We start from the raw sequence: 12,970 nt of genomic DNA on the forward strand, positions 1-12,970 counted from the left end.
AGCAGGGGCAAATTTTAAGATGATCCTCTAACAATTAGATTCTGTGCATGGAAAATTATAATAAAATTATACATTTTCAGTGGGTAGAATCTAATTATGGGGGGTCATATTACTTTCACAATCATCTTGTAGCTGGGTAAATATGGTAAATATCTGTTGTTGATGTTTAAGTCCATTGCTGCTTGTCCTGTTCCCTGTGGATATAGAAAATGATTGATTTCCATCCTCTTTTAGAGCCATTTTTAGATGTGAAAGCTGTTTTTTTTTAATCAAATTCCTCCTTTGTCTTCTCTTCTACAAGCTAAATAATCCCAGTTCTTCAAATTTTTTTTGAATGCCCTTTTTTTCCCCCCCTTTGACTACTTTTATTTCTTCCTCCGGCCTTTCCAATTTATTTATATATGTCTTAAAGTGTGGAAAATTTAAGAAAATTGAAGGTATTTTTCTAAGAATTTTTTTCTTAAAATATAGGCTTTCCTGTATTTGTGTAACTGTAAGGGGAGAGAGAGGTTGGTAAATCGAATGCCTTGGCTTGATTTGTAATTTGCTGTTCTTCCAGCTTAAAGGCTAGAATGGAGAGCTTGTGATTTTTTTTTTCTTTTAAGAAGGGAAAGCAAAATGAATAATGTTGAATTCTTTATAATAATGCTGTTACCTCAAATAAAACAGGTATTGCTTGTTTTCTTTATTAAAGTTTGAGTACATTTAAGCTATCAGTTCTCAAATTCCTCACTATTAGATCATTCTATGAAAATAAACAAGTTCAACTCTTACATATGGTGTGTTTTTTTGTATATAATTGCATTAAAACAAAAGTAGAATATTAGATTGCTTACAATATTAAAAGCTAGCTCCTTTTTATATTTTGTAAAGGTGTTTGTTTTTTTTCCTGTTCACACAATGGTGGAATTTTTCTATTCACACGCCAATGGAAAACCAGATAGAAATTTAAAACTCTGATACCACTGGCATAGTCCCTCCATCTTGGCGTTAGCAGCATTTTTCCAGTGATGGACTGGAATGATATCACTCAAGCCAAAGCCTGGCCAGTGCTAAGACTTAGCTACTACCTGGCTGCAGTGCACCACAGATGAAGCCCCCTGCAGCTGAAACCCTTCTGACTCCATGGAGCTGTATCCCACCCTCAGGCCATAGATTGATGAACCTTGCTCTAGCTGTTTCTGTTCTGAACTCCTGGTTCCCCTGTTCAGTTTTCTCTTCCTCCCCTGATAATCCCATGATTTCCATTCTCCCTCTTACCTCACTGTTGGGAAGGTACCAGCATCATCATGCTTGTTAAGCTGTACGAGAACAATTATTGAGAGTGGAGGAAAAGAAAGTCTCCTTGTCTGCTTCCCAAATTAACTTGTTTATTTGTACACAAGTCTTGCTTTTCATTTTGCTCTTTATACAACAATTGTATTGGACAGTTTAGATTAAAATATATGTAGATATACATCTTAAAAGAGCATACACAGTTGAGAGTGGAAAAAATTTTCATCTCAGGAAGGACCTGAGCAGATCATCAAGTCCAACTCCCTGCCATGGCAGGAAAGAGTACTGGGATCAAACGACCCTGGTAAGGTGTTCATCTACCTTCCTCTTAAAGACCCCCAGGGTGGGAGCCAGCACCACTTGGTTGGAAGTTGGTTCTAGAACCTAGCCGCCCTGACAGTGAAGTAGCGCCTCCTGATGTCCAGTCTGAATCTCCCCTCTGCCATCTTGTGACAGTTATTCCTCGTCACTCCTGGTAGTGCTGGGGGGAACAGGGACTCCCGCAGTGCCTGCTGCTCCCCTCTGACTAGTTTGTAACAGGCCACAAGATCCCCCCTCAGCCTTCTCTTGTGGAGGCTGAACAGGTTCAGGTGCCCTAGCCTCTCCTCGTAGGGCCTGCCCTGCTGCCTCCTGATCATGCGTCCTCCTCTGGACCCTCTCCATGTTGTCCACACCCCTCTTGAAGTGTGGTGCCCAGAACTAGACGCACTACTTCAGCTGTGGCCTGACCAGTGTCGCATAGAGGGGGAGGATCACCTCCTTGTACCTGCTGGAGATGCATGACAAGGTGTGGTTGGCCTTCCTGACTGCATCCCCACACTGCCGGGCCCATGTTCATTTTGGCATCATTAGTGATTCCAAGATCCTTTTCTGCCTCTGCACTGATGATAAGGGAGTTCCCCAGCCTGTAGGTATGCTGCTGGTTCTTTCTCCCCAGGTGCATCACCTTGCACTTGTCAGTGTTGAAACCCATCCTGTTCTCATCTGCCCACCCCTGTCTAGGTCTGATTGCAGCCTATTCCTTCCTTCTAGCATGCTCACATCTCCCCCCATCTTAGTGTCATCAGCAAATTTGAACAGGGTGCTTTTTACCCCCTCATCCAAGTCACTGATGAAGATGTTGAATAGTGCGGGACCGCGGCCTGGGGGACCACACTGCCCACATCCCTCCAGCTCGAAACTGCCTAAATGTAGTACATGATTTGGGCAGATTTTTTCTGGATGGAACCAAAACTTAGATAACACAAGATGTTTATAGAATATTTTTGAAAAATTGAGAGTTAACCATAAAAATCTTTCTTTATTCCTTTACTATTCCTGCTACTTCACTGTGTGGTTTTTTTGTTTATTAGAAATGATTGTCCTGTACCATATGAACTAGTTGTACTGGAAGCTCTTAAGCTTTCATTTCAAACCAGTGTTTTTCATTTTAAGTTCATACATATTCAAGTTTAGAAGTGACCGCTAGAGTTATCTAATGTAATTTTCATAGCACAGATTGTAGAATTTCACCCACTGATTTCCTGTATCTAGCCAAATAATTTGTGGTTAAAGTAGGGAAACTAGTAAGCCTACCATTAGTGATGAGCTGAGGTTGGAACTAAGCAAAAAAAGGTCCTAGAGAGGAGTCAAAGCCTCAAATATGCCATCAACCTTCAAGGAATAATCAGCTACGCCAGAGGGTTGTTCAAACACTGAATCCAAAGAAGAGGAAATGCCTTGTAGATCTTGAGACAAAGCCCGGAATGTAATTTCATACCTTGGCACAGGTTCTTGATCAATCTACAAGTTGTCAGCTTTGTTTGCCCAGCACTGCAAAAGACGATGGGAATCACTTATTGCATTAAGTACAGAAGCAAAGGTCTCAGTTTGATTTTTAAAACATTAAATCAGGGTTATAAAACTCATTCAGCTCTGTGGGTTGATGAGGGACACAGAGGACCAAATCAGGCCCACAGACCAGCCAGCATGCACCCCAAGTTGGACTTGTGTGTAGTGCACATACTGGTTCTAGCCATGTCACATGAAGTACATGCCACACATGGTGGGAAGGGCCCATCTGGCATGTGTACTGTACATGGTTCATGGGGCTCATGTGTCCCAGCCCTGAATACAGTATGCCCAAGTACAGATGCCACCCACTGTGTGCTGCAGGAGCTCTCCAGGCTGGACCCAGAGGCAGCACTGGGCCAGATGATAGGACTCTGTGGGCTGCCCCTAGCCCATGGAGCCCAATCTTTGACAACCTTGCACTAAATGATAATAAATTAGCCATTGGGTGTTGGTCTCTGTGGTTAACTAACATTGGCATTAAAACAAAAAAAACAAATCATCTCCTTTCTAGTTTGGTTTTAGCAGACTCAGGTTTTTTTTGGATTTTAATTTTTTAGTTTGCCTGGTATATAGGGCCCTCTACTATGCACTGTTTTCTCCCTATGTAGGTACTTACAGACAAAGCTTCCTCTTTTGTTACGCTAAATAGACAGAGTTCTATTAATATATCTCACATTAAAGTTACCTTTTGGCCCTTGAATCGTTTCTGTAGCTCTTTCCTAAATCCTACTGATGTCTTATTTATTTCATCACATTCCTTTTTACATGTGGATGCTAGACCTAGTACACCTAGGTGTACTGTGTCAGTAGCTCTCTTGCTAATACAGTGCAAAGAAGGTAAATATTTTTCTCTTTTCATATGAGCTTCTCCTGTCTGTCTATTCCAGGGTTGTGTTCCATAGTCCGCCACCACATTCTGTCAGGCAGCTGGTTCAGTTGGTCATCTGTAAATTCTAAATCCGCATGAATATTGTGAATTTCTAGATTACAGTTTCTGCTTTCTCTATTTTTGTATTTGACAAACATGGTTTTTTTTCTAGGGCTGTCTGAAATGCCTGTGTTTAGTTTAGTTTCAGATTTGGTGTTTCAATGGGACAGCAGGTTTTTTTTCAGCGTTTCTTTTAGATTCATATATTGTAAGGGGCTGGAAGCGATCTTGCAGCTCATTGGGTCCAGCCCCCCTGCTCTAGGCAGGAAAATAACTGGGGTTAGGTGACCCCAGCGAGGTGACTGTCTGATCTCTTCTTGAAAACCTCCAGGGAATAGTTGCGACTAATGATTTTGCGTGCTCAGCATTTGGACCCAATTTTCAGAAAGTGCTGAGTAATTACACTTCAAAAAAATCAAACCCCTTTAAGGTTTCTTAGATTGGGCATCCCAATACTAATCGCATCTGAAAATCTTGACTACCATTCTACCAGTTTTCTTATTCAAGCAACATTATAACTAATGGTATAAACAGCAGGCTTGAGATAGTTTGTATGCTCAAGTTTTCAACCAGCTCTGCAGAAGAAATGAGAGAATTTCAATCTTAACTAAACGTATTAAGTGGTTGAATTTTTCAAAGCCAGTACTGAGAGCTAGGAGGGTGTGTACACTTTTAGGTTTTGATATAATCTTATTGCTATGTCTCTTTAAATTCTTCCAAATTTGTGTAAATTTCTTGTAAGTTTTAAATACTTGGGTAAGATGCTGTAGTGTAAGTTTTCTCCAGCATGTGGTACTGTAACTCTTTGACTCTAAAATCTTGTTGCAAATATTGAGTTATTTATGCTGTAAATTTTTATTTTTTTAAGTTCACATAAAATTTGTTTATACAATAATGTACTGTTCACTATTACTTGCATAGAATTGTTGTAATATTTCTATAGGAATTTAACAATATGTGGGAAAGCAATGCCACCTCTTAAAAATTATACTTACTTGGCAATGCATAGGTTCTGAGCTAGTGAAGTGTGTTGTACTCATGGTTCCCTAGATTTTAATTTATTTCATTGTTTTGGATTGTTTTCATAGAGAAGTATGGCTAGAAGGGAACTGTTTATTGTAGGTATTAATATCTAGCAGCTAATAAACTAAGCATAGAAGGCAAGCTTATTCTCAGATGTGTTGCAAGAATTCCCTATGGATGCTAATTTCACTGCCAAAATCATTGTAATCTTTCTCTCCTTCAATTAAGCTGAAGACATTATGTGATTCCAGAATTCTTTTAAATATTTAACATTTCACTGCTTTTATATTCTACTGTTTGTATTTCTCTAGGTATCTCAACACACAGTTTATTAAGAAGAACAAATTGACTGAAGCTGATCTTCAGTATGGCTATGGAGGTGTGGATATGAATGAACCACTGATGGAAATAGGAGAGGTAGGTCCTTCCCATAGTAGAGAGAAACACGAATTGTACAAATAATTCTTAAATGTCATCTTCGTTGCTTGAAATATTGATGTTTAGAAGAAAAGGTATCTGAGTAGTCTAAAACTAGTCTAATTTTTAGTGGAAGTTGCAGGCACTGAACACCTTTAAAAAATCAGGCCAAATTTGCTTAAAACTGACAGCTCCTTATCTGTGAAGCAAAATTAAATGAAGTAGGACCTGTACATGGGAGGAAAAAACCCTGCAGATTTGAAACTTAAAGGCAGACAGATTTTTTGTTGAAACAGTCTTCCATCAGAAGATGGTAATTGACAAAACCCAAAGTTGTCTTTTGCAAAATCATCTCTTTTGGGACAAAAATAATCTAAAAAGAGAATATTTAGTTTTGGAAAACTTTGAAATGTCGGTATTATACTTTAATATTCTTTGACATGTGTGCCTTTGTTGTGAAGAAGGCTAACGACTTACTGGGTTGTATTAGTAGGAGCGTCACCAGCAGATATAGGGAAGTGATTATTCCCCTCTGTTTGGCACTGGTGAGGCCAGATCCAGAGTATTGTGTCCTGTTTTTGCCCCCCACCCCCCACTACATAAAAGATGTAGACAAGCTGGAGAGAATCCAGTGGAAGGCAACGAAAATAGTGAGGGAGCTGGGGCACATGACTTATGAGGAGAGGCTGAGGGATCTGGATTTATTTAGTTTAGAGAAGAAAGACTGAGGGAGGATTTAGTAGGAGCCTTCAGTTACCTGAAGGGTGGTTCCAAAGAGCATGGAATAGACTTCTCAGTGTTGGCAGATGAAAGAACTGGGGATGCACTGATAGAGATTGTTGGGGCTGATACCGATAGCCGAGACTTAAGGAGGCATATTGGCTGATACCAATCCGATTTCTGATGCAGCTGCCTCCAGCCATTAAGTCCAGTGTGGTGGAAAGGGAGGAGGGAGGGAAGGGGCGTGGGGGTGGCAGATCAACACTCCCTGCAATGAGGAAGGGAGCAGGGGCAGGTGCTTCCCATGTGGGGAGGGCTGGAGCTGCAGTTTGTAGGGGCGGGGGGGGGCAGCTTCCACCGCTGCTTGCACCCTGGGAGCGCACAGGAGGGGCATGTCCCCCAGATCTGTGTAGGGTGGGGCAGGCTGCAGCTGGGGCTGCACGGGGCTCTTTTCAGCAAGGACTGGGCTCAGAGTGGGTGCCAGCGATGCTGGGAGGATGCTGAATCCACCTCAGATTTCACCACCGCATTGCTCCCTGTGCTGCTGTTGCTAGCTGTCCTGTGCAGTTCTGGCTCTTCCCAGCGCATGGGGGGAGGCGGAGCACTGAGCCAGGGCTGGAGACAGGGCTGTGCCAGCCGACATGTTATCATTCCTGATTTTTATATATAACTTCAAAATGAAAATTTTGTTTGGAAATAAAGTCTTCCAAAACCCATTTTGAGGAAATGTCACATCATGCAGATTTTGCACAAACCTTTTGTCTTCTGAACCAGAAGTAAAAGAAATTTCAAAATGACAAAATTCCATTAATTGGGAATTCTGCATTTCTACCAGCTATATTGAAATTGTATAAGGTATTGTTGATATGTTAGTTCTAAGCTTTGTCAAAAGAATTTAAAATGAAAATAGATATCTGAGAGTGGGGTGTGTAATTATTTGCATTTACATCCCATCTAATTCTAACACTAGTCTTGGAGTTTTTAAACTACATGTAGTGTGCCTGCTAAGTTTTTATTGTGGTATTTTTTTCCTAACAGCTAGCACTTGATATGTGGAGGAAATTAATGATTGAGCCGCTACAGGCCATCCTCATTCGAATGCTCCTCCGAGAAATCAAAAAGTGAGTGCTTGATTGTTTTCCATTTAGTTGCACAGCTTCCTACCCTGGGGCAGGCTTTGGCAGTTGTTTGACTAGAGTGGCCTGGGAATTTACTGGGCTTCAACTAAACTGTTTCTTATTTGGGTGGAAGGTAATTCTGAACGTGTTGTTGATATTACTTCATTACTTATTTAAATGCTCCAGCTATTTAAAATATAGACTTTTCTATTGGACTTCACTAGCGCAGAAGCAGATCCTGAAATGGAAAAAAAAATTACTCGCTTCAGTCTAGGGGAAGTCGTGCCTGGAATCTTAACAAAGAGACCTGTTTTTTTTTCCCTTTTTTTTTTTTTTTTTTTTGCTGTACCTGAACTGTCCAACTTTGGCATGGGCAGGAGCCACACATGGTACCTGTGTATGGCTGTGTGCTGTAGTGGTGACCCTACTGGGATCTCCCTCACTGCATGGGCTGAGCCAGCTTTACAAAGCCCCTGCTGCATGGCTTGTATTTGCAGCATATGCCCGCCCCTGCTGGGCAGGCTGAAGAGCAGGTGCTTTCGTCCCTGCTCCTGGCTTCCCAATGTGTGCACAGCAGCTGCCCCCCTCCCCCCCATGCAGATTGTGCCAAGGCCACATAGACCCCCTGGGCCCTTTCCCACCACACAGCAGTGAAGAGAAAGCTGCTATGGCCTTCAGGCTTCACGTTACTGCTTGCAGGCTACTGGTCAGACAGCCCTGGCCCACAGACCACGTACTGGCCCCTCACAGGCTATCATTTGGACAGGCTACACCAGACTAACCCAAGTATTTTTGTTCCCTATTTTACACATCTCTTAAATGGTGATTTTTACCTTATCTACTTGAGGAGGATGCTTTGAAGGTTGACATGTTGGATGTGCTCAGAAAAAGCATTGCTAATTGCAAAATAGATATAATATTGATATTGTTAACAATACATTCTTTTTTTTCACCTGGATTTTGTGAAGATGAATTCAATGCTGATATTATATCCATTTACTGCAAAGAAGGGCCTGGGGGTTACAATGGATCGTAAGTTGAATATGAGGCAACAGCATGTTCTGTTGCAAAATTTAAAAAAAAAAGCCACCAGTATGCTGCATTAATAGGATTGTCACTTGCAAATCATACAAAATGATTATTTCACTTGGTGCTGAACAGAGTACAGGCCTGGAGTACTGTGTCCGGTTTTGGGTCCCGCACTTCAAAGAAGATATGAACAGATAAGGAGGAGTCCAGTGGAGTACTGCAAAAATGATTAGTGGCCTGGGAAACATGACTTAAGAGGACAGTCTGTAAGACTTTGGCTTATTTGTCTGGAGAACAGAGGACTAAGGGAGGATTTGATAAGTCTTCAAATACCTGAAGGGAGATTATAGGGAGGATGGAGATAGACTATAACAGACTCAAACTGTAGCAAAGGTTAGATTTGAGATTAGGAAGAACTTTCTGACTCTGAACATGATTAAACACTGAAACAGGCTACCTAGAGGGGTTGTGAAATCTCCATCCCTGAAAATATTCAAGAGCAAGTTAGAAAGCCACTTCACTAGGATAGTTTATTCAGGATTGATCCTGCTTTGAGCTAAACTAGATGACATTGTGAGATTCCTTTCAGTCCTAATTTCCTGTGATTGAGCCCTGTGATTCTTTTGTAACTACATTTAAAGACTATCCTGTATTTCATAATTTTTGGATCTTCTGAGAACTCACTCTCTCTGCTGTAAAAGACAGCACTTGTAATGGCTGTGCAAATCATCTTCCTTCACTCTGAAAATGGGCTGATTATGGGGCTCACCAGTGGTTACTGAGAAATGTCATGTCTCCAGTGGGCTTTGGATCTTAGCTTTTAAGGGAATGGTACAGAATATTTTTTACAAAAAACTATGGAAATGTAGGAAACTCAGAGCAGTGTCAGGACTCAGAGCAGTGTAACTTAGTGTCTAGGTCCATTTTTCTATTCCTGCTCTATCCCAGGCTCTCCAGTATGACTTGAACAAGTCACCTCACCTTTTTTCTTTTAGTTTCTCATCTGCAGCATGGGGATAATGACTTTTCCTTCTAAAGTATGATCTGCACAGGATGTAATGCACTACAAAGTAGCTACCTTACCCTGATTATTACTTTTGAATATTTTACAGTACCAGGAGGTGTCATCAATAAACATAATTGTGTTTGCAGAACTGACTTTATTGTGGTATTTGTGTTATCTCCTATAATTACTATGGGGAATGTTGGCACTGGATTTATGACCCATATATCATGTTCTAGGTGGACCCAAACCCCCAGACCAACCACAACTTCATTTGATAATAGGCAAATTTTATTACTACACAGTGATAGCAGATAAGAATAATGTAGGCAAGGCAAACAAAATAACCCACCCCTATTCTATATCTACTAGTCCTAAGGTTGTCACGGAGGGAATGTATGTCTGGTCAGTATGTGGGCTTCATCCTTAGTTTCTTTTTTGAATGTCAGATGTCAGCAACCTGGAGGTTAAGGGCTGGGTCGTCCCCTTCCCCCTCAGTGAGACAGGCTCGTGGTGTGTCTTCCATCTGTGGTGGCCTTGGGGCCCCCTTTCAAGGACGCTTTCTTGCTCTGAAATCTTTCCTTTTGTATTCTGTCTCTCGTCTGATGACTCTTAATTCCTGGGCATTGTTGATTGGTTTCCCTGTGGTTGGCATACTGTCTATGTTCTGTCCAGTCAGTGTATTCCTTTGTTTCCCAAACCCATCACATGCACACATCTTAATTTTGTTATTTACTAGTCTCTGAATTTGGTCTGTTCACCAAAACTGGAAATCCCAGGAACTCTGCAATTGGGCACATGACTTAATGCCACCTTATCTCATATTATGGAACAGTGTGGTACATGTCTTCAGTTTCCTAGCCTGTGTGTCTGCTGGCTTCAGATACAGTGGACCTTGAAGGAAACTTAATCATAAAAGGTTTTAGAAAGCAGTTAACCCTTGGTGTTCCCCTGGACCATTGTTCTAATTCATATCTACTTTACCTTCAAGTTAATTCCCAAAAGCAAACATTTAAATACCATTTTGTAGCCATCAATCCCTTCCTTGAAGATCTTACACCTTCACATCATAAATGGAGCATAATCAAGGGAATTTCCTGGAATGGTTAATGAGGTGGTGGAATGGACCTCCATCAGCCATCCCATGAGCCAATCCAATTTAAACAGACCTCCCATGCTGGGGCTGGGGAATGTACAACCCAAGATGCCTGTTAAACCTTATACTCAGCATTCCAGGCATCATTCCACTTAGCAGTCAGTGCCTTAACTAGTTGTCAGGATGGCTGTTTAAACCAGAGAAACATCCCATGGTCAGAATTTTTGGGGACCAAACATGTTCCTGGCAATTTTACCCCTCTTGTACAATGGGCAATGCTTTGCTTGTTGTCCCAAATGGATGCTTGATGCCATCATAGCACCACCAGTGCCCCTCCGTCCTGCAGGAGCCTGTAGAAATGCCAAGGGTCAGGCCCTTCCCATCTCCATCAGGATGTCACAATTCTACTACTTATTCTAGATCTTTGCACAAATTCTGGGAATTAATGAAGCTACAGTGCATTACTATTCCGACTATAAAAAGCTTAAAATACATATCTAACACAAGCAAAGCAAAACAAGAAAAAAACCACACAAAGCAAAACCCCCCCCACAAAAAACAAAAGAAAATAAACAAAAGAATGATAATAAAAACAAATGGTCAATCCATCCTTCTTGATCTTTGACATGGATGAACTCTTTGAGGTCCTGGAGACAATGTTTCACATGATGCTGTTGCTGTTTCTTGTAGCCATTCTGTAGCTATTTCCAGCCTAATAGGTGTTCACTGTTGCCCTTCATGTATTCCATAGCCTATCACAAAGTTTTGCTTTAAATTTCATTATTTAGCATAGTTAATATCACAACCACTTATTACACAAACACCACCAAATAAGCATTATAGTTACTATGCATAACACAGTTAAGCTCAGTTCTTCTCTGTACCAAGTGAACTTCTTGATGCTTCAGCCATGGTCCACATCCTGCAAAACACAAAGACAAAAAAAAGGGAGGCGCTCAACTGTGGCTGACTTTATTTACAATGGGCCCTGGCCCCTGCCATTTAGGCCTCCATCCTGTCCTTTGTGGGTACGGTACATCATCTTATCTTCTACTTGCCATGCTTGAGGATGCGGTACAGTTCTAAGTTGTCCATTCATTTATCTGTTAACACTCTAGGCTGGAGCTCATCCAGAGTTTCCCCTCCTAGCTCCTTGCAGAGGCTACTTCTTCAGCAGTCCTTTCTTCTCAAAATGACAAGTGCTCCAAGGTGTACCCTGCCACACATCTTCTCTTCTTGGTCTCTACCAAGATTTTTTTTTGTCAGGGTATTCTCCCCGTAGGCCTTCTTCTGTCAAAGGGTGACCCACAAGACAGTGAGAGGTAGGGTTTTCAGGCACCCTATACTTGCCTTTCCCTGGGGTGGCAACACGTGGCATTTTGTAGAGACTACTCTGCCACAATTACCTCAGCCCCAGGGACAGGTGAGTATAGGTTGCCTGAAAACCCTGGGAGCTATCATATTATTTGCTTACAAACAGTAATTGTAAAGATTTTAGTGCCAACTGCTGTAGCCATCTTCTTAGCATTTTTATACTTATAGGAATATGACTAGTAAATTATCTCAAACAAATAGTGTTTGAGGCAGTTGGAGTCCATTTCTTCCTTCAGGATATTTCTTTTATAAAATGGAAGGAACATTAAACTGTGTGTGTGTGTGTGTATTGTACATAAAAATAATCTAGACACATGTGTCTTGTAAAAATATATATTTTACATAAGAAGTGTGTGTGTGTATATACATTTAATATATTTCATACCACAAGCAAGGTCATAAGTGAACTCTGCTTCATGCAATTTTCTTATTCCATCAAAGTGTTTAAAATGTACTTTTTTTTTTTGTATAACATGTTTACTAACACCATGTAATTCTATATTGAGTGTGTACAATTGAAAATGTTGTCATATTAGAGGATTTATTGATATATCCAGTACAGTTACTTTTTAGTATGTTAAAAAATGAATATTTCAGTTAGGCACTCTTTAAGAGGATGATATTTCTTTGACTAAATTCATAAGCACATTTGCTTTTAGCAAACCACAAATGACTTGCAGAATACTTACCATATTAAAAACAGCCATGTACATGTACATCAGTTTCAGAGCAAAAACAACAAAATATAACCAGGTGATTTAAGAAAAATTGTGAAAATAACACATCCCCCCCTTCTAGCACAAGTTACACTTTTACACAGCAAGCTGAATGTCAACATTTGCATTTGTGTTCGAGTACAGCAGAAAGCAACTGAGATCATAGAATCATAGAAGTAGGGTCAGAAGGGACCTTGTAGATCTTCAAGTCTGACCCCCTGCCTGAGCAGGAGAAAAACTGGGCTCAGATGACTCCAGCCAGGTGGGCATCAAGCCTCTTAAAGACCCCCAGGGTTGGAGCCAACACCACTTCCCTTGGAAGTTGGTTCCAGATCATAGCCACCCTAACTGTGAAGTAGTTCTTATGGATGTCTAATCTAAACCTACTCTCCAACAACGGGCCCCGAGAGAGACACGCCTGGGCCAGGGGTTAGCGAG

The 12,970-nt window shown here is 41.1% G+C and overlaps 1 protein-coding gene across 2 annotated transcripts in view; it reads left to right on the top strand.

Annotated features, from left to right (window-relative positions):
* Positions 1-12,970, top strand: part of CUL2 (cullin 2) — an 89,926-nt gene that overhangs the window by 23,250 nt on the left and 53,706 nt on the right. For both annotated transcript variants that reach the window (XR_002100202.1, XM_019530974.1), the window contains exons 5-6: positions 5,371-5,476; positions 7,235-7,317. Coding sequence is in view for 1 of the 2 variants with exons in the window: in XM_019530974.1 (XP_019386519.1) it covers positions 5,371-5,476; positions 7,235-7,317 (189 nt within the window). In the remaining variant the exon portion in view is untranslated. The remainder of the gene's footprint in view (positions 1-5,370; positions 5,477-7,234; positions 7,318-12,970) is intronic.

The sequence above is a fragment of the Crocodylus porosus genome, unplaced genomic scaffold (assembly GCF_001723895.1).
Source record: "Crocodylus porosus isolate Cpor-Errol unplaced genomic scaffold, CroPor_comp1, whole genome shotgun sequence".
Taxonomy (NCBI): domain Eukaryota; kingdom Metazoa; phylum Chordata; order Crocodylia; family Crocodylidae; genus Crocodylus; species Crocodylus porosus.